General features: G+C 48.4%; 1 protein-coding gene across 1 annotated transcript; it reads right to left on the bottom strand.

The window, feature by feature from the left end:
• Positions 1–207: 207 nt before the first annotated feature.
• On the bottom strand, positions 208–22,048 carry LOC145361133 (nucleus accumbens-associated protein 1-like). Its single transcript, XM_080216758.1, has 6 exons — positions 21,935–22,048; positions 13,056–13,913; positions 10,001–10,177; positions 9,742–9,847; positions 8,118–8,215; positions 208–2,731 (listed from the first exon to the last, which is right to left on the bottom strand). Exons 2-6 carry the CDS (start codon positions 13,885–13,887, stop codon positions 2,466–2,468), a joined length of 1,479 nt encoding a protein of 492 aa, XP_080072884.1. The 5' UTR covers positions 13,888–13,913; positions 21,935–22,048; the 3' UTR covers positions 208–2,465.
• Positions 22,049–22,087: the final 39 nt, after the last annotated feature.

The raw sequence follows: 22,087 nt of genomic DNA on the forward strand, positions 1-22,087 counted from the left end.
TAAGCAGTGGCCAATCTTGAGTACCTAGTCTTGTATTTCACACTGCTGCCTTTCAGAATCTATGTTGAGCAGACATCACTCACTTGTTTTGTGTCAGTTTAATTCTGATTAAAGTGAGGGATGGACCATGTCACATCAGTATCTTGGATCGGGTACAGTACCACTTGATGCAGTCCAGACCTCTGTCTTAGCAACAGCACAGCATCGGGGTAACACTTACCCACTTCAACCATCTTCTAGAGCTAAAGCAGGGGCAGTTTTGTGCTGTGGTCACAGAGACAAGATTGAGATTGCTCAGAACAGACCCAGAGGTTAAAGGCCAACACTTCACTCATCATGGGACCTAGTCTCCAATCACACACCCTTCTATTCCATGATCTACATTCCAGTTAAGTAGGCACAGGAGACAAGGACTTAATAGAAGAACACAATTACAAGGGGTTTGGATAGATTAGATTGAGGGAAAGTGGCAGTGACATGAGGATGAATAGCCAGAGGATGAAGATCGAAGGTAGTTAAAAGAACCAAGATGGAAGAGGAGACTCTTTTTACTCAGTGAGTTACTATGATCAGGAATGCACTGTCAGAGGGAATAGTGGAAGCAGATTAAATAGTGACTTTAACTCAGAAGTTATATACATGAAAGGGAAAATATTGTAGGGCTGGGGGGGAAAGAATGGGGGTGTCAGACTAATTGGATAATTCTTTCAAAGGGTTAGAAACAGCACAATGGGCTGAATGGCCTCTTGTGCTGTATCATTCCATGATCCAATTATTTGCCTCTCCATTATCCATTGGACTTATGTATTGGACGAAGCTTTGAACAAGAAATTGCTTCAGAGATCACCTTTCTTTTTGGTATTTGCATTGTGTGAAGTCTTTACTCTGGGGCTGTTGTTCTGGGTCTGCTGTCCGTATCTGCTGGGAGAGGGGAGCCCCCCCATTGTCGTGAATATGAAAATTCCACTGAGTGCATGCATATCTATGTATGTAAATGTGTGTGTGTGCACATCTATGTATGTGTGTAAGGGTATGTGCATGTCTATACATCTATGTAAGAGTGTGTGTGCACATCAATGTATGTGTGTAAGAGTGTGTGTGCACATCAATGTATGTGTGTAAAGGTGTGTGTGCATGTCCATGTAGGTGTATGTAAGAATGTGTGCATGTCAATGTGTGTGTGTAAGAGTGTGTGCACATCTATGTATATAAGGGTATGTGCACGTGTATATACGTGTGTGCGTTTGTATATGTGCGTGTGTGTTTGTTCATGTATGTACATACTGATGTGGGAGCTACTACCCTTGCTAATGAATGCACCAGATATTGCATCACATTGAAGGTAAGTCTATTGATAATGTACCCATAGTCCTGAACTAATTTCCAATGCCTGAAAGGGTCCCCTTCCTGACCCTGGGATGTTGTCCTGAGCTTTTGTTTTGTCTCACCCAGAAGATCTCATTGTTTTGTTAATTACATTCATTGTTACCTCTGAAGAGGCGGGTGAGGAACAAAAGTGGCCAGTAAAAGGATTTGGAAAGGATTTAGTGGGTGTGTCACGAAAAGGGGAGTTAAGTAGGGAGGTTTCTTTCCGCCCACTGTTTTCTGGGAAAAGTGAGAGACTGGGAACCCTTGGTCAGACAGATATTAAGATGCATTAATAACATTAAATCACACACTTAATAGAGAAAGCTTGTGAAATAATTATCGCAATGTAAACTTCCAGCTCCAGCAATTGCAGTAAACCCGGAACAAACCGGAGCAACAATCTCAATAAGTGTATCTGCCCTTATCCAGCAGCACACACTGTTTATAGTAAGCAGCGCTGCCACTGCACCCCTCGAAAGGTTAAACACTGCTACAGTGAACATAGCGGCCCAAATAAAAAACCCTTCAAGACCGTAGCTTATGAGACTATTATTAAATATCATTGTAGTGTCGAGTTAGTGAAACAGCCAGGATTCCCACAAAAGACACAGATCCCATGTCAACTCCAGGTTTCATCCCTCGCCACACGGAATGGTGGGCATCACCTTCAGGACACCAGACAAGAGAGAGGGGAAGAGCTGGGATGTCGAAGGGAACCGATTTGAGAGTTAGAAATATAACAGTCTCCATTTTGGACAGACTGCCTCAACCTAGCCGATTAATCTAAGCCACAAGTATTCAGGGTTCAATCTAGGCAGAGTCTTTGGGCAGTTGGCACATCTGTTTATTGGGTGCCCTGGCCACTATGGACTGTGCAATCCCTAACCCATTACATTCAGTACTCCCCACACACCCACCCACCCACCGCTCCTCCTGTACACCGTGCCCATCAATGCAGAATAAATAGGGTTTTTGTTTGATTCTGTACCTCTAAGCAGTATTTGTGTGCACAAGACGCCAGATTTTTGTGTGTTCTGCTCATGGGTGGATCTAGATTGAACCCTGGGTTTTGACACCTTGGTCCTAGGTGGCCTCCGTCACTGAGCAGATTCCAGGGAAGACCCTGCCTCGCTCTCGTGATTTGCAGCCTCAAAGGCTTGCTCTGCATTCAATATGTCGGAGTCCAGGTTGACCCCTGTAGTGTCCGAGATGAAGGAGGTGTAGGCGTCTCCTTCCACCATCAGCAGCTTCAGTTTGGGAATCCAGCTCTTGCGGACCACCCGGCGGGCATTGGTGCACATGTCAGCGGCAATGGCGTTCATCTCGCTCTCCTTGAAGTTGGGTGCAAAATTCTGGCAGTAGACTGTGAGAGGGTGGGGTGAAGAGGGGGGAAAACAGCGTTAGAACCGATCTCAAATATTCAACACTGCAGTTTTTTTTTGTATTTAACTCATCTCCAGTTTTTATAGAATCAAAGAATCTACAATGTAGAAGGAGGCCATTCGGCCCATTGAGTCTGCACCAACCACAATCTCACCCAGGTCCCATCCCCGTGCATTTACCCTAGCTAGTCCCCATGACACTAAGGGGGGGGAATTTAACATGGCCAATCCACCTAACCTGCACATCTTGAGACAATAAGGGGCAATTTAGCATGGCCAATCTATTTAGCCTGCAATTCCCTGGCGTGTGGGAGGAAGCCGGAGCACCCGGAAGAAACCCATGCAGACATGGGGAGAATGTGCAGACTCCACACAGACAATGACCCAAGCTGGGAATTGAACCCAGGTCCCCGAGGCTGTGAGACAGCTGTGCTAACCACTGTCCCGTCCCTCTATTGGAGTTTTCTCTAACATTTCGAGTCAGGGTGATCTTTCATCATCCAGACTGGAAATGCTGGCTCTATTCTCTCTCCACAAAACAACTGAGATTTCCCAGCAGTTTCTAGGTCTGTTTTAGATTTCAGCATCCGCTGTAGTTTGCCTTTATCCCTGTTTTTAGCTCTGTGAACAGCGCAGAAATGTATGGGGCTGACCGCTGGCATCTGCTGGTGGGGGGGGGGGGGGGGGGGGGGGGGGGGGCGTGATGGGAGTCATTTTTTTCGATGTGAGATTGGGTGCACACAGGATTCTGAAGGGGCATCACAAACAGTTTGAGTCTGATCTCCAGCCACCATCCCAGGCATCACTCCACGGGCGGGCACAGTGGTTAGCACTGCTGCCTCACAGCTCCAGGGACCCAAGTTCAATTCCCAGCTTGGGTCACTGTCTGTGTGGAGCATGCACATTCTCCCCGTGTCTGCGTGGATTTCCTCCCACAGTGCGGAAGATGTGCTGGTTACGGTGCATTGGCCGTGCTAAATTCTCCTTAGTGTACCCAAACAGGGGCTGGAGTGTGGCAACTAGGGGATTTTCACAGTAACTTCATTGCAGTGTTAATGTAAGCCTATTTGTGACTAATAAATGAACTTTAAACTTAAACTTTATTAATCAGAAGTCGGAAGCTTGGCTGGTCCCATGTTCACAATAAGCACGAGGGATTGATTATTGCTTTAAGGTCATTCTCTGCAGGGCGATCAGTGTTAAGTTGCACCGGTTACATCTTACTTTGATACGGCAATCAGTTGTTGCGCTGCATTGAATCACTTGACCCATTCATGAATCTCCGAGTGTGCTTTGTAAACAGTGTCTGCTGATATTTACTAAACCCAGCTATGTCCTCACCACAGAATTGGACCAACTCACTATTCTGCTTCTCTCTCTCCCCACTTTAAAACGCACCTCATTGAGCAAACTTTATTAATGCATCTTAAAAACCTTTCTTTGGCTTAACGTCCAATTTGATGCCTCTGTGAAGCTTCTTGGGATGTTATGTGTTCAAGGTGCTACATAAATGCAAGTTATCTTTTTTGCTAAGTATTCACCAGAAAAGTTTGTGTGAAAATTCACCCAGAATCCATTTTCATTTGTATTACTAAAGAAAAACATTTAATCAGAACTTTGCGCATTTATATTTTGTTATACAGAAAGCACTAAAGTTTAACGTTTATTTATTAATGTCACAAGTCGGCTTACATTAACACTGAAATGAAGTTACTGTGAAAATTATCCAGTTGCCACGTCTGTTCGGGTACACTGAGGGAGAATTTAGCACGGCCAATGAGCCCTAACCAGCACGTCTTTCAGAGTGTGGAGGAAACCGGAGCACCAGGAGGAAACCCACGCAGACACGGGGAGAACGTGCAGACCAAGCACTGGATGGGGTGCTCCTATCAGATTGGATCATGTAGATCCAGCCCAGGACAGGAAGAGGCCAGCCCATCATGTCAGCTTGGATCTGGAATGTCTCACTTGCTGAGACTTTGAATTGGACTTGGATTGGCTTGAATCAAATTTTAAAAAAATGCAGATTCCGCGGAGACAGTGACCCAAGCCAGGAGTCAAACCTGGGTCCCCGACGCTGCGAGGCAGCACTGCTAACCACTGTGCTAATAGAACAGTGCAAAACTGGTGAGGAAAGAATCAATCTGAAGAAGTGCCTTGTTGCTCATTTAATTTCATGGTTGATCGGCAGTTTTTCTTTCCAGAATGCACCCAACCTGTAAGTAAAATGAAAGAGGGCAGCTGGTTTGACATTTAGCTTGGTAGCACCACTGGTAGCAGTAACAGATCAGAGTGGGGACTACCGGCAAACTGGGCAGAATGGAACAATTTCTAAAAAACAAACACACTAATGTGCCCTGACCGTGATGCAAATGAATAGCAGCTCTGAAGATAGAAAGATGCTAATTATTAGACCTCATTGATGCAAATTTCAGTGGCACTTAAAAATTAATGAGAGAGTTACGTGAATGGCTTTTTGTATGGTGAGGTTTTCCAGCCTCCCAGCCGTGTTTCCTGCTGACAGGAGGTGGTGTGTTGTTTGTTAGCGGTGAGAGTTTCTGGTCCTGCCACTGTCAATGGGAATCTGTCACCCTTTGCCGGTGGCAAACCTGTGGGCAGGGGTGCGATGCCAGCGGGACCAGAGAATCCTGCCGGAGTGAACAGCCGGAGAATTCCAGCCATCTTCCCTCTCATTCCAGATGCTGGGGAAAAGGTTCTGTGACTACCTGTTGACCTCTGGCCCTTTGCTCACTGATCACTCCACTAGTGCAAGGCTACGCAGTGTTGGCAGCCTGTTTGACAACAGCAGTATCGCTGCAATGCCCAATTCTATCAGCCCCTTCCTAATCCAGCTGTGATAGGCTCCCTCAGCAGAGTATATCTACAGGGCTACTATCCCTTTAGAAATAGCCTGTGAAGGAATGGCAAATGATTTGACCAGCATTGAAGTGTTCTCCCATCACTGTGCCAGTTCCTCAGCTCAGCCAAGCTATCATAAGAACTAAGAGCAGGATTAGGCCATCTGCCCCCTCGAGCCTGCTGTGCCATTCAATAAGATCATGGCTGATCTTTTCATGGACTCAGCTCCACTTACCCGCCCGCTCACCACAACCCTTAATTCCTTTACTGTCCAAAAATCTATCTATCCTTGCCTTAAAAACATTCAATGAGGTAGCCTCAATTGCTTCACTGAATTCCACAGATTCACAATCCTTTGTGTGAAGAAGTTCCTCCTCAACTCAGTCCTAAATCTGCTTCCCCTTACTTTGAGGCTATGCCCCCTAGTTCTAGTTTCACCCGCCAGTGGAAACAATCTCCGAAATTCTATCTTATCTAATCTCTTCATAATCTTATACGTTTCTATAAGATCTCCCCTCATTCTTCTAAATTCCAATGAGTATAGCCCCAGTCTACTCAGTTTCTCCTCATCAGCCAATCCTCTCAACTCCGGAATCAACCTAGTGAATCTCCTCTGCACCCCCTCCAGTGCCAGTATATCCCTTCTCAAGTAAGGAGACCAAAACTGTACACAGTACTCCAGGTGTGGCCTCACCAGCACCTTATACAGCTGCAATATAACCTCACTGTTTTTAAACTCCATCCCTCTAGCAATGAAGGACAAAATTCCATTTGCTTTCTTAATTACCTGCTGCACCTGCAAACCAACTCCTTGTGATTCCTGAACGAGGACACCCAGGTCCCTCCGCACAGCAGCATGCTGCAATTTTTTACTATTTAAATAATAGTCCATTTTGCTGTTATTCCTACCAAAATGGATGATCTCACACTTACCAATAGTGTCCTCCATCTGCCAGACCCTCACCCACTCACTTAGATATCTACATTCCTTTGCAGACTTTCAGCATCCTCTGCACACTTTGCTCTTTCACCCATCTTAGTGTCACCTGCGAATTTTGACACACTCCACTTGGTCCCCAACTCCAAATCATCTATGTAAATCATAAATAATTGTGGTCCCAACGCTGATCCCTGAGGCACACCACTAGTCACTGATCGCCAACCAGAAAAACCCATTTACCCCTACTCTTTGCTTTCTGTTAGTTAACCAATCCTCTGTCCGTGCTAATACATTACCCGTAACACCATGCACTTTTATCTTATGTAGCAGTCTTTGGTGCGGTACCTTGCCAAGTGCCTTCTGGAAATCCAGATACACCACACCCACAGCTTCCCCATTGTCCACTGCACATGTAATGTTCTCAAAGAATTCCAGCTAATTAGTTAAACATGGAGGAGGGAGATGGTCCAGAGTTAAACAATCCGTTAGCAACTGGTTATGGGAAACTGTGCTACCAGAGCACTGGGAGAGAGCAAAGAATGTCTGCACCAGCTAACTATAAGAACTTGCATTTATGTAGCATCTTTTATGTAATAAAACATCTCAACACTGGTGACTTGAGCAGACAAAAGCTAACGGCAAGCCAGGGGAGATTCAAAAACAGAAAACCGAAATCTTGGGTTAAAGAGTTAGCCTAAAGGGGTATTTTAAATTAGGAGCAGCAACATTATATAAATTTTGTCTGGGCAGCAACAGCCTGGTTTCCAAGATGGCAGGGAGTGGGACAGTAAAATAGGGTGCTGAAGAAAGTATAGACTGTACAAGAGGCCAGAATTGGATGAAGGTAGGATTCTCTGCTATTCCTATTGGGTGGCACAGTAGGTTAGCATTGCTGCCTCACAGTGCCAGGAATCCGGGTTCGATTCTCGGCTTGGATCACTGTCTGTGTGCACGTTCTCCCTGTGTCTGCCTGGGTTTCCTCCGGGTGCTCTGGTTACCTCCGACAGTCCGAAAGGTGTGCTGGTTAGGGTGCATTAGCCATGCTAAATTCTCCCCCAGTGTATCCGAACAGGCACTGGAGTGTGGCAACCAGGGGATTTTCACAGTAACTTCATTGCAGTGTTAATGTAAGCCTACTTGTGACACTAATAAATAAACTTTTAAACGGCCTCCTGTAGGGGTTCTGTGATTGTAGGGCTGGAGGTGGTCACACAGACAGAGAAGGGTGAGACCCTGAAGGGAAGTGAATATAGGGTGGAGGGTTTGAAAATGGAGGTGTTTCTGCATTAGGAATAGTTGAAGCTCAGGGTAGTAAAGGATGAGGGTTTCAGCAGTAGACCAGCTGATGCAGCAGTAGAGGTGGGTGTTGTTACGGAGGTGGGAAATGTGTGGCAAAGTGGACGTGCGGTTAGAGGCACATCAAATACAAGGCTAAAAATTTGCAAACAGTCTGACTTTGCTTCATACAGTGGCCAGGGAGTGAGGGGAGACTTGGTGCTGTTTACACAGGCTGCCCAGCACTGTCACAGCTGATCTATGAGCACAGGGTCCAGTCTCACTGTACTCACTTTTCACGGCATTAAGGACCCGACTATCCAGAGGTTTCCTGCTTGGGTCGTTTGTGGAAGAACGGATTCCGGTGCCACAGCTATTTGCCAGTGTGTTCCTGCAGCGGGGAGGAAAGGAGAACACAATGAAATAGGTGCATACGCAGTTCGGTAGAATAACAGTGTTAACAACAGGTGCGTCTAACTCAAACTTTTCCCTATAGTCATCGCTTGAGAACAGACTCCTCCCTGTATCTGGAGTTACAAAAACATTTCCATTTTCAAAAGATTCAAACCCGGCTTGGGTCACTGTCTGTGTGGAGTCTGCACATTTTCCCCGTGTCTGCATGGGTTTCCTCCGGGTGCTCCAGTTTCCTCCCACAGTCCAAAGATGTGCGGGTTAGGTGGACTGAGGCCGTGCTGAATTGACCCTTAGTGTCAGGGGGATGAGCAGGGTAAATATGTGGGGTTACGGGAGTAGGGCCTGGGTGGGATTGAAGTCGGCACAGACTCAATGAGCCAAATGGTCTCCTTCTGCACTTTAGGGATGTTAAGATGTTAGGAATTGGGTTGAAATTACAGAGCGACGACCGAGCACGCGAGAAAGAGAGAGAGGGAGAGAGCGTGAGCGCGCAAGGGGAGAGAGAGAGAGAGAGCGCGCGGGCGCGAGAGAGGGAGAGGGGGAGGGAGAGCGCGGTGTGCAAGAGGGGGAGTGGGCACCTGTTCCCCACTTGCACCCGCCCGCGCACCCAGTCCCGCTACCTCTTTCTTTCGTGTGCCCGCTTCTGCCCCCCACCATGCCAGTGCGTGCTCTTCCCCTGCCTCTCTCATGCACGCGCGATCCCCCTCCTTCTCTGCGGTGCACGAGCCTCCCATCCCTCTCTTGCAGGCGTGCATCCCTCCCTCTCTGTCTCACGCGCCCTCTCCCTCCTTGCTCTCTCTCATGCGCCCGCCCCCTCCCTCTCTCGCGCACACCATACCCTCCTCGCTCTGTCTTGCACTCCCGCCCATGCCCTCTCTTGTACGCACTCCTCCACCCTCTCTCTCACGATCTCTCTCTCTCGCGCGTGCGCTGTCGCCCCTGCACCCCCCGCTCCTTCCAACCTCTAACATGCCCGCACCCCCCTCTCTTGCACGTGCTCCCGCCGCACCCCATCATGCATGCGTGCTGCCCCCTGCGTGCGCGCTCCCGCTGTTTCCCCTCGCATGCGTGCTCCCGCACCCCCCCTCCATGCACCATGCTCCCGCTCCCACCCTCGCGCGCTCCCGCCCCCCCACTTATGCGCGTGCGCTCTCACAACCCCCTCTCACGCTCACACGCGCTCCCATTCCCCCTCTCCTCCACGCTCCCTCCCCCTCGCATGCCCTTGCTTCCTCTCTTGCAAGAGAGGGAGCAAGCACGAGAGTGGGACCGAGCGCAAGTGAAGATACGCTAAAATAACCTAAACAGAGGATTAGGAAGATTTTGTGCAGGAACAGCCCGTTTAGCCCTTGCAGCTGGCTTCACCATTCAATAAGAAAACAGCTGATTTGATTGGGATTCCAGCTCCTTTTCTGTTAACTTTATTTGTCTCTCTGCAGAGGTCACTGCCCTGCGGAGCTCTGCCCACATTTCTCTGGTGTTGACTTCTTCCTCATTTCTTACCGATCGAAGAAGGACGCGAGCAGCCTTCGGAGGAGGACTTTGTGTCGGGTCCCTGCACACACGTGGCAGTTCATCAGCTGGGCTCGAGTGATAAAGACACTGGTTCCTGTCAGAAACACAGAAAGAAACTCAAGATGTCATTCTTCACAACCGGACACGAGCAGAGTGATGGTCAGTGCGAAGACCAAGCCGGGAGAGCAGCTGGGGCGTGGGAAGGCCTCACTGACGGACAAAGGCATCGGAGAAATGGGGGTCGTACCTGTCACAAGTTCCAACTTCTCGGTGGGATCTCCCTCTGCGTAAAGCTTGGGGTGACATCGGTTCCCAATCTGAGTGATCAGTTCAGCTGGCAACGCTGCCAGGTCTCTCCGCATCCGTACCCTCGAGCGGGCATCTGTGGTTAAGTGATCAGGCAGAGCTTCAACCCGCTCCGCCGCTGTCAAAACAAAGCTGGTGATGAGACTCGGGATACAACACAGTAACAGACTGTTCAGCCTGACCACTCCGTGTCAGTGCTTGTCCCGCACACAGACCTTCACAGCTACCGGCTTCACCTCACCCCATCAACATCTCCTTCTGTTCCTTTCTCCTTCATGTATTTATCTCGTTTTCCCTGACATTCATCTACACTTGTCACTGCAGCTCCTTCCCGTGGGAGTGAGTGCCTCACTCTCACTATCCACCAGTGAAGAAACTTCTCCCGAATTCTCGATAGGATTTATTAACAACTGTCTTATGTTGATGGCCTAGGCATGATTCTAGTCTCACCCATCACAGTTTGGTATGGGCTCCTGCTCTGCCCAAGACCGCAAGAAACTACAAAGGGTCACCCTACATAGCCCAATCCATCACGCAAACCAGTCTCCCATCCATTGACTCTGTCTACACTTCCCGCTGTCTCGGAAAAGCAGCCAACTTAACTAAGGACCCACGAGCTCGGAACATTCTCTCTTCCCCCTTCTTCAGTCAGAAAAAAGATATAGAAGTTTGAGGTCACGTACCAACCGACCCAAGAATAGCTTCTTCCCTTCTGCCAACAGACTTTTGAATGGACCTACCTCGCATTAAGTTGATCTTTCTCTGCACTCTAGCTATGACTGTAACACTACATTCTGCACCCTCTCCTTTCCTTCTCTATGAACGGTATTCTTTGTCTGTATAGCATGCAAGAAACAATACTTTTCACTGTATACTAATACATGTGACAATAATAAATCAAATCAAGTCACTGCCATTTCACCGCACCAGGGACCAGGGTTCGATTCCTGGCTTGGAGTCACTATCTGTGTAGAGTTTGCATGTTCTCCCCGTGTTTGTGTGGGTTTCCTCCGGATGCTCCGGTTTCCTCCCACAGTCTGAAAGATGTGCAGGTTAGGTGGATTGGCCATGCTAAATTCTTCCTAAGTGTCGGGGGACTAGCAGGGTAAATGTGGGGTTAGGGGGATAGGGCCTGGGTGGGATTGTTTTCGGTGCAGGCTTGATGGGCCGAATGGCCTCCTCCTGCACCATAAGAATTCTATGATTCAGCTGTCTCTTTTCACAGAAAACAATTCCAACCTGATAGAATTCTCCCCCCGTCCTGGCTAATACAATAAATCTGCTCTTTATCTCACTGCTGTTTGTGGGAGTTTACTAAGAGCAAATTGGCTGCTGCATTTCCTGCGAATGTCCTGAGGATGTGAGGGGAGCTATATAAATGAATTTTTTAAAAAGGAATGTAGGTGCTGAGAGAAGCTGATCCCCCTCCACTGATTCACTCTGCATGTTGACAACAGCCTCACACATGGAGTTACAGGAAGCCTGAGAATTTGCTGTTGGACTCTGGGTTATGACACAGCTGATCCCCATCTCCACATTCCATAGCAGATCCCAGGGTGACTGTGCTTGAGGTCAGGAGCAGACGGACAAGTGGAATGAAAGCCTCTGAACCCTATCAAATGGGAGACAGGGCGAGACTCGGAACATTTGGAGGCAGGAACATATTGAAAGGGCCCAGATTGTTCTGCATTTTTCTCTGAAACCCACTGTGCTCCAGCATGGAGCGTGGGTTCTCCACCTTACATTCCAAACCGGCTTTGCCCAGTATAAGGACTCTGTATGCTTTTTCAGCAACTCGCCGTGACAGAGTTCTATTAACTAGATAAACTGTTGTAGTGTGGGCTACTTCCTGTCATCATTTCAAATACTCCCCATGCTCCCCGTCATGCGTGGGTCAAACACGCCCCGTCACGTGTGGGTCAAACACGCCCCATCATAGGGTCATACAATGTAGAGAAGGCCTTTTGGCCCATCGAGTCTGCGCCGACAGTAACTACCACAAAAGGTTCACTAATCCCACTTTCCAGCACTTGTTCCACATCCTTGAATTTTACGATATTTCAAGTACTCATCCAAATACTTGTTTAAAGTTGTAAAGTCTCCCATCTCCATTACCTTCCCAGGTAGCGCATTCCAGATTCCCAGCACCGTCAGTGAAATTTTTTTTCTCAAATTCCCTCTGAATCTCCTGTCCCTCACCCTAAAACTCTGCCCCCTCATGATTGACCCCTCAACCAAGGGGAACAGCTGCTCCCAACTCACCCTGTCCATACCCCTTGTAATCTTATACAATCATGTCCCCCAGATGTGGGTCAAACATTCCCCATCATGCGCGGTTCAATTCCTAGCCTGGGTCTTTGCGGAGTCTGCATGTTCTCCCCATATCTGCGTGGGTTTCCTCCGGGTGCTCCAGTTTCCTCCCACAGTCTGAAAGACGTGCTGGTTAGAGTGCACTGGCCGTGCTAAATTCTCCCTCAGTGTACCCGAACAGGCGCTGCAGTGTGGCGACTAGGGGATTCTAACTAACTTCACTGCAGTGTGAATGTAAGCCTACTCGTCACACTAATAAAAAACAAACATTCCCCATCACGTGTGGATTAAACAACTGCCACAGACGGGTTTTCATAGAATCCCTACAGTGCAGGAGGGGGCCATTTGGTACACAACTCTCTAACAGAGTTTCTTAACATGGACCTTTTCCCCACCCTATCCCTGTAACCCCATACATTTCCCACAGCCAATCCACCTAACCTACACATCTTTGGACACTAAGGGGCAATTTAGCACAGCCAATCCACCTAAGCTGTACATCTTTGGTCTGATTTTGGAAATGGGCATATGGGCAAATTTCTTCCTGCATGATATAGAAAATCCTCAGTCTCTCCAGTTTCCAATCTGAGCCAGCTCTCTGACTGAGGTGATACAAGCTGGGAGCAATCCCAATAGCAGATGCCAGTTTGAATGAGTTATCTAAATGTTGCTATTGATAGGCTTACCTGGTGGGCCCACATTCATCATGCTGTACATAGTGTACATGTTACAGATCTGCCTGTAATGTTCCTCTGTCACATCCTCGCCACCCTCCTCCTCCTCATCCTCTTCATTCTGGTAGGAGTTGGGACTGTCACTGGTGTAGGCGCTGGAGGTGCCAGGGCTGGTGCGATCCGAGCTGCCCTGCCCTCCCGCTCCACACCCCTGCTGCCGAGCAGCAGGAGCTCCATGAGAGACCCGAGCCAGTTTGGAGGCCGCACTGCCATTGCCCTCCCTCTGGCTGTTGTCCCATAGACGCTTACTGATGGGGGTGAACTGCACAGTGTCCGACTCGGCTTGCTCTGTCTTGACGCGTGACACCAGCGAGAGGGGGGTGGCAGCCAGTGATCGCGAGGCCTGGGCAGGGCTGGGGGGCTCGGAGGGCGTCTCCTCCGTGTGCAGGCCCTGGGAGTCACACCGCGGTGAGCTGACCTTTAGGCAGAACTCTGTCTCCTTGTCCATGATCTGCTGGATCTGGAGGAAGCCGGCCGTGTACATCAAGAGGAACTGGTCACCCATGTTCATGCTGAGCCTGCCAGTGTAACAGAAAGCCAGGATCTGCTGGAAGGACTGGGGCTGGACAGCTGTCGGAAGCTCGAAGCTGGTGCAGTTGTTGGAGCTGAACAGGTCCCGGAAATAGGAACTGCTCGCTGCTAGGACCGCACGGTGCGCCTTGAAAGCCTGTCCCTTCACAACGATGGAGACATCACAGTACAGACCCTGGATCCGCTGGTCATTCAGAGATTCCAGGATATTATTCCCAAAGTTCGGAATCTCCATTTGCAGAGTCTGAGCCATAGTGTCCACTCAGCACGCTGCGGTATCTGCCAGAGTAGAAGAGAAGACGGTATTTATAAACCATACATGCAGCAGTTTACCTGCAAAAGGTGTCCCTTAGCATCCAATAACCTTCACTGCTGTGGCTCGATGGGTCGCAGCTAATCCCAGAGCCAGGCAGTTGTGGCTACGGGGCAGCACGATAGCACAGTGGTTAGCATGGCTGTCTCACAGTGCCAGGGACATGGGTTCGATTCCCAGCTTGGGTCACTGTCTGTGTGGAGTCTGCATGTTCTCCCCGTGTCTGCGTGGGTTTCCTCTGGCTGCTCCGGTTTCCTCCCACACTCCAAAGATGTGCTGGTTAGGGTGCAATGGCCATGCTAAATTCTCCCTCAGTGTACCCGAACAGGCGCTGGAGTGTGGTGACTAGGGGATTTTCACAGCAACTTCATTGCAGCGTTAATGTAAGCCGACTTGTGACACCAATAAATAAACTTTAAACTTTTAAACTGCTCTTTTCAGTTGTCAACATTGATAGGGCTTTCTCTATTTAAGCGTGAATGTGACCTTGTGAACCCAACATAAAACTGAACAACAGTCCCTCCAAGTCGCTGAGACAGTTTAAAAGTTTCTTTATTAGTCACGTAGGCTTACATTAACAGTACAATGAAGCTACTGTGAAAATCCCCTAGTCACCACACTCCGGAGCCTGTTCGGGTACACTGAGGGAGAATTTAGCACAGCCAATGCACCCTAACCAGCACGTCTTTGGAGTGTGGGACGAAACTGGAGCACCAGGAGGAAACCCATGCAGACTCCACACAGACAGTGACCTGAGCCAGGAATCAAACCCAGGTCCTTGGCGCTGTGAGGCAGCAGTGCTAACCACTGTGCCACCCTTGCCATCTCAGAGTAGATACAAAATCCTCATTGCTACACTTGTTTACGCAGTGCAGATGGGAAGTTTGTAAATCGCTTCTGAAACCTGACATTATTGGTTTGCTAAAGTGCATAGAATCATAGAAACCCTTCAGTGCAGAAATAGACCATCTGGCCCATCGAGTCTGCACCGACCACAATCCCACCCAGGCTCCACCCCCATATTCTTACACATTTATCCGCTAATCCCGCTAACCTATGCGTCTCAGGACCAATCAACCTAACCCGCATATCTTTGGACTACGGGAGGAAACTGGAACACCTGGAAGAAACCCACACAGACACGAGGAAAATGTGCAGACTCCACACAAACAGTGACCCAAGCCAGGAATCGAACCCAGGTCCCTGGAGCTGTGAAGCAGCAGTGCTAACCACTGTGTTACCGTGCCATCTTTAAAAATAAAACTCATGAGAGAGTTAATTGGAGGCAGTTAAAAAGAAACACCTTTAATCACAACGAGGCTCTTTAATGATTCCCATTCAATGCACTTTGTCACTTTTCAATCCACAGGAATGGGGAATGAGAACTCAGCCTATAACTGTTACTGCAGCACCAACAGACGCAATAACCACTCAGTTCAAAGTGTTCTTGGCACTAACCACAGATTTGCACTCTTTATCCTGTTATAAACTGCTCGCTCCTGCGTTGGATGGACACATTTTATGGAGTATGAGTAATAGTTTCCCTGTTGAAGTGGAAATATTATAAAAATTGATTCCACTGCAGCTTTACATCAAAACTGACGATAATCTCCTATCCCATCGATCGTGGTAGATCCAGGGACACTGGTAAAACAACACCGACCGGGGCAAAGTCCTCAACAACAACTTGCAAGAATTACAGCACCTCGATATTGGGAAATGCATCCAAGGAGCTCGATGAACATGTTCCGGGGGATGGATGTGGTGCTAAAGGACAGCATCTGACTATCTATGGACTGAGTCAGATGCTCTTTCCTAGGGTAGAAAAGTCAAGTACAAGGGGACATAGGTTTAAGGTGTGCGGGAAAAGTTCAGAGGAGATGTGTGAGGCAAGTTTTTTTTTACACAGAGGGTGTGAATATCTGGAACGCGCTTCCCGGGGAGGTGGTGGGAGCAGATACAATAACGGCATTTAAGGGACAACTGGAGGAACAGGATGGGGATGGAAGGATACAGACTCCATAAGTGCATACGGTTTTAATTTAGCCAGGCATCATGATTGGCACAGGCTTGGAGGGCCGAAGGGCCAGTTCCTGTGCTGTACTGCTCTTTGACAGGTTGGGAGGGGGAACCAAAGGTTTGTTAATGAACTTTTTTGAAGTTTCTAAGTGTCCAAGTCTCTCCTCTCACCTCTTCCTTCACTGACGGACAATCCAACTCTTTCCTCATGAGTTGGAGAGGGACAGGGTGTTGGGGATTCTCTCTTTCACCTCTCAGGAACCTGCAGAAATACCAAAGCCTGGGATATTTTTCTCTCTCTCCCTTCCCCCTGTTGAAGTATATGAGCCCTCACTCAGCACACATCCCCAAACACGGCCTGGTAGACTATTCCAAACACTGCGCCATCAGCAGCTTAACTAATGCTCTCGACCTGACAGTAACACCCCTCAGAGACAGCAAATTCCTGAATTCAGAACTTGTTCCCATTAAGAAGCCGGGTGAAGGTCAATGACCCATTTGAATCTCATTCCAGAGACTTGGGCAAATAATCCAGACTGGGGCCCAGACTGCCTGGGTAGACTAGATATGGAGAGGATGTTTCCACTAGTGAGAGAGACTAGAACCCGAGGGCACAACCTCAGATTTAAAACAGAGATGAGGAGGAATTTCTTTAGCCAGAGAGTGGTGAATCTGTGGAACTCTTTGCCACAGAAGGCTGTGGAGGCCGGGTCACTGAGTGTCTTTAAGACAGAGATGGATAGGTTCTTGATCAATAAGGGGATCAAAGGTTATGGGGAGAAGGCAGGAGAATGGAGATGGGAATCCTATTGGCCATGATTGAATGGTGAAGCAGACTCAATGGGCCAAATGGTCTCATTCTGTTCTTGTATCTTTTGGACACTCTAATGCAGTACGGAGGGAGTGCTGCGGTGTCAGAGATGGTGTTTCAGAAGAGACATTAAACCCTGTATTCCTCTCTGGATGCTAGAGAACGCACGGTACAATTGGGGAGTTCTCCTCTGTATCCCGACCAATAGTTATCTGTGGACCAACATCACGATCAGGTTACCTGACTGTTACCACACTGCTGTTTGTGGGATCTTGCTGGTTGCAAATTAGTTGCTGCGTTTCTGACATTACTACAGAGACTCCACTTTAGAAAATAAAGGATTTAGTGGACATCCTGGAACTCCCTCCCTAACAGCACTGTGGGTGTACCTACACCACATGGACTGCAGTGGGTTCAAGATGGCAGCTCACCATCACCTTCTCAAGGGGCAATTGGGGATGGGCAATAAATGCTGGTCTAGTAGGGTGGCTTCTAACCTTTCATATACCACAGTACATCACTATGCCATAAAAACATTTTGAGACACTCCTCCTATTTTCTCTGTCTTCTTCCCTTACTGGGAACTTTGTTATTTAATCTCTCCCAGTCTCTCTCTGGTTCCCTTTAACCTCTCCCAGTCTCTCTCTGGTTCCCTTTAACCTCTCCCAGTCTCTCTCCGGTTCCCTTTAACCTCTCCCAGTCTCTCTCCGGTTCCCTTTAACCTCTCCCAGTCTCTCTCCTGTTCCCTTTAACCTCTCCCAGTCTCTCTCCGGTTCCCTTTAACCTCTCCCAGTCTCTCTCCTGTTCCCTTTAACCTCTCCCCATCTCTCTCTGGTTCCCTTTAACCTCTCCCAGTCTCTCTCCTGTTCCGTTTAAGAACATAAGAACATAAGAAATAGGAGCAGGAGTAGGCCAACTAGCCCTTCGAGCCTGCCCCGCCATTCAATAAGATCATGGCTGATCTGTCTTGGCTCAGTTCCACATTCCCGCCCTCTCCCCATAACCCTTAATCCCCTCTCTTATCAAAAACCCATCAACCCGCGTCTTAAAAATATTTAGTGAGGTAGCCTCCACCACTTCAACGGGCAGAGAATTCCAGAGATTCACCACCCTTTGAGTGAAGAAGTTCCTCCTCAACTCCGTTCTAAACCACCCCCCCTTTATCTTGAGGCTGTGCCCCCTAGTCCTACTATCCTTTCTGAGCGGGAAGAGTCTCTCCACCTCTATCCTATCCATCCCATTCATCATCTTATACGTCTCAATGAGATCTCCCCTCATTCTTCTAAACTCTAACGAGTACAAGCCTAATTTATTCAGCCTCTCCTCATAGCTCAACCCCCTCGACTCCGGCATCAGCCTAGTAAACCTCCTCTGCACTCCCTCCAAGGCCAAATTTTCCTTGCGTAAGTACGGCGCCCAAAACTGCACACAGTACTCCAGCTGCGGCCTCACCAATGCCCTATACAGCCGCAGCAAGACCTCCCTACTTTCATATTCAATCCCCCTCGCGATGAAGGCCAGCATCCCATTCGCCTTCCTGACCACCTGCTGCACCTGCAGGCTGGGTTTTTGCGACTCATGCACAAGGACCCCGAGGTCCCTCTGCACCGTCGCCTGCTGCAGTTTTTCTCCACGTAAGTAATAATCCTTCCTACCATTATTCCTACCAAAGTGGACCACCTCGCACTTGCCAACATTAAATTCCATTTGCCATTTCCTGGCCCATTCGCCCAGCCTATCTAGATCCTTCTGTAGACTCTCACCACCCTCCGCACAATTTGCCTTTCCACCAATTTTGGTGTCATCAGCAAATTTCGACACCCTACACTCGGTTCCCTCCTCCAGATCATCTATATAAATGGTAAATAGCTGAGGCCCCAGCACCGACCCCTGGGGCACTCCACTGTCTCTCTCACTTCTCCTCCAGTGTTTATACTCTTTTGGAGTTTTGGCTTTTTGTACGGGCGTATGGGAACGTTTGTCTTCAGCTCCAAGTCCCGTTGGTCAGCGGCCTGACCAATGTATAAAATCTACACTGCGCACGTGTGGGTCTCAGCCAACCAGCGCACACATGTGGGAGTACTGAGATTCACCGGGTCTTGGAGATACTGATCGCAGAGCTGAATATGAAGATTAGTTTCAGTTTAATGACAGAATTTTGAATCTTTTCTCATGGCTCACTTGAGGGGTCTTCACAGTAGACCAGTTCCACCAGCCTCCTCAGCACCACCCACATTCCCTGAACAAATAGAGAGGAAAGGATAAAGATCTTTGGGATGCCCGACAGATGTGAAAGTGCCACAAAAATCTAAGTCTCCCATTTGCTTCAAAAGAGCAGAAGACGCAGATCGGCTCATCCCGAGATTCGAGGAAACTTGGGTTTTCAGAGTAACAGCAGGGGATTGGAGGTGACTACAGTTTCAATATTAGATCAGAAATGTTATACTAAATTCCTGATCTAAGTCCCACTATAAATTTGCAATTACAACTCATGGTGACACAGTGGTTAGCACTGCTGCCTCACAGCGCCAGGGAATGGGGTTCGATTCCTGGCTTGGGTCACTGTCTGTGTGAAGTTTGCACGCTCTCCCTGTGTCTGCGTGGGTTTCCTCCCACAGTCAGAAAGATGCGCTGGTTTGGGAGCATTGACCCAAAGGGACACCAGAGTGTGGCAAATAGGGGGATTTCACAGTAACTTCATTGCAGTGTTAACGTAAGCCTTACTTGTGACTAATAAATAAACTTCAAATCTGTTTCGGAATCTAAATCCTCTGTTCAAACTGAAATACCGAGCACTGCGGCAGTACAAGCTGCAGATTTTGTATCAATCTACACAGGGCGGCAGGTACCAGTGATGGACCTTCATACGTTTGGGTCCTCTGGAGACTGCAGGCCATAGTAGCACCTTGATCAGCACCAGAAAGGCCAAGACTCCTCAATGCTTCAGCCGGACGAAACACCACCCATCTTGAGCTGGACAAGGCAGGAAGTTCATAGTTGCCAACTTCCATTGCCAGGGCTGACCTCAGTGAGGATGGCACTGAGGTTCCTCCTCACTATCCAATGTTCCCAACCAAAAGAGAAGTTGGCACACTGGATCGAGCTGTGCCCAGCCCACCCCACCCCAAATTCTATCTTTTACTCTCGTTCTACGCTCTTAAAGCTAAACTCTTTTAAACTCTAATCTTTTTCTACACCCTAGTTATGACTGTAACATTACATTCTGCACACTCTCCTTTCCTTCTCCTCCACATACTCTATCAATGGTATGCTTTGTCCGTACAGCACGCAAGAAACAATACTCTTCACTGTATCCCACTACGCGTGATAATAATAAATCAAACCAGATGAATGGAACCTGGGTACAGTACAACTAGTCTTTGCTAGGTTTCCTCGACTCTGCAAATTATCTTCTGACATTCATTGACACAGACATACACAGAAAGTGGAAGGAGATGGCCAGTGCCAGTAGGGCGGTGTACCCCAACATAAGTCATGGTCTTTAAGGGGGAAGCGGAGGTGGAGGCGGATGGAAAAAAGTCAGAATGAACAAGAAAAAGGGTAACACAAGCTCAAGAATACAGCCATACTGTACTTTCAAAATAATTTGCAGATGACAAGAAAATTGAACATGGATTGCATTAGAACGGTACAACTGCTTCACTGTGCAGACTGCGAAATGGGAAAGGAAACTGAAGGCAACATTGCGAAGAGGAATATAATTACTAAACTCAACACTCACAGTTAAATAACTGTCATGTCACTCGCAGGCTGTATACTGCTGTTTTCTATTTTTATAGGCTTATTGAGGCAAGTGGTTCTAGTGCTGGGGAAACAGAAGTGGTATTCAGCACCAGCTCCAAGTATGGCCAGGTTGGTGTGGGTCCATTAGCCATAGGTTAGAGCTGATTGTGCCCCTTGCCAACAGCCTGAGGTGTCTCCCTCAGTATCGACCTGTGCCCTCTTCAAACCATACTGTCAACTTAGTAGTAAACTTCCGGAGTTACCCATTGCCACACATGACTGAATGAAAACTTCCTAAACTCATTAGACACCAATATGGACTTTGACCCTGCTGTACTGGAGCTGGGTTTCATTGGGGATTTTCATAGACAACAGACAGGTCTAACCCACTGAAATATGCAAAGCTATTTTCCTTTCTACCTTACTGGTTAACAGTAACCTCAGCAGTACCTGCTGGTTAAAAGATGGGCTCCCATTTGCAAACAAAATTTAATTTCCATAATCCTTTTGCAGTTGCTCCACTGAACGTGGGACTGATCAATTGCAGACAGCAGCAAATTTGTGAAACTCACCGCCCTGTAACGCGGTGGAGTGGGAATTGTTGAACGGTTTCAAGACATATTTCTAATTTAAAAAAAGGGAAAGAGGGAGATGGGGAACAAGTGGGGATTTGAGACTGGGGACAGATCAGCCATGATCTGACTGAATGGTGGTTGAGACTCCAAGGGCCGAATTTGCTGACTTCTGCTTCTAATTCCTCTCTGGGCCAACCGGCGATGGGAACTTTATTGGGCTGGTCCTCAAATCCCCAGGACGACACCAGGAAACACAGCAGAGAGGTGAACTCTCAGCAAGTAGAATGGGGCAAGCAAACCTGTTATAAACAACTTGCTAGCATCTTATCTTAACCAGGCTTCAAAGAAAAATTTCCCTTGTCCCCTCCAAATCACTCCACAAATCACCTATTTGCCCCAGTGAAGAGTGGGGAGGGGGGTGGGGGCAATCTTGATTAAAGAAGAGGTCAGCCGGCCTTCATTTTTCTATTTGAAAAGCAATGTGAAGGTGGGGAGGGAAACCAGGCTGGCAGAGCAGGGGATAAGTTCTGGAAGTATTTAGGAAGTGCAGCTTCCTGGGGGTTAGTTTACTGCAGGGTTTTATTTGGATGGGGAGGGGGGGGAAGTTTTGGAGTTTACAAACCCCCCCCTCCCCCACAGTGAGCACACATCCCCCCCCTCCCCCCACACCAACCACCAACACCACCCCCCCTCAACACAAACCACAGCCACACAAAGGGGGGAGATTCAATCTGAGGTTGAGGGGGTTGGGCCAAAGCCCCCAGGGTCTGGGGAGGGAGGGAGGAGGCTGTGAGGAATTCCCTGATGCAGCCTGGAGGCCGCAGCCTGGCGAACTCACCCCCAAAGTGTCTCTCAGCGCTGTGCAGCCCCACAGCCTAGCAGCAGCCATTCATTGTCAGGACAGCCAGCGCCTAGCAACCAAGCGCCGAACGCGCCGATCGGAGGACCCGACTCCAGCCCAGCCAGCCGAGCGAACCGAGCGCATCGATCG

This window comes from Carcharhinus amblyrhynchos, chromosome 33, assembly GCF_965287045.1.
Source record: "Carcharhinus amblyrhynchos chromosome 33, sCarAmb.v2.hapA, whole genome shotgun sequence".
Classification (NCBI taxonomy): domain Eukaryota; kingdom Metazoa; phylum Chordata; class Chondrichthyes; order Carcharhiniformes; family Carcharhinidae; genus Carcharhinus; species Carcharhinus amblyrhynchos.

Bases quoted from the DNA above. Each gene is read 5' to 3' on its own strand.
- LOC145361133 (XM_080216758.1), bottom strand. From the start codon at position 13,887: ATGGCTCAGACTCTGCAAATGGAGATTCCGAACTTTGGGAATAATATC. The intron at 10,178-13,055 runs GTAAGCCTATCA...TTGTTTTGACAG, and splicing joins GATGAATGTGGGCCCACCAG to CGGCGGAGCGGGTTGAAGCT. The intron at 8,216-9,741 runs GTAAGAAATGAG...TCCCCGCTGCAG, and splicing joins CTCGCGTCCTTCTTCGATCG to GAACACACTGGCAAATAGCT.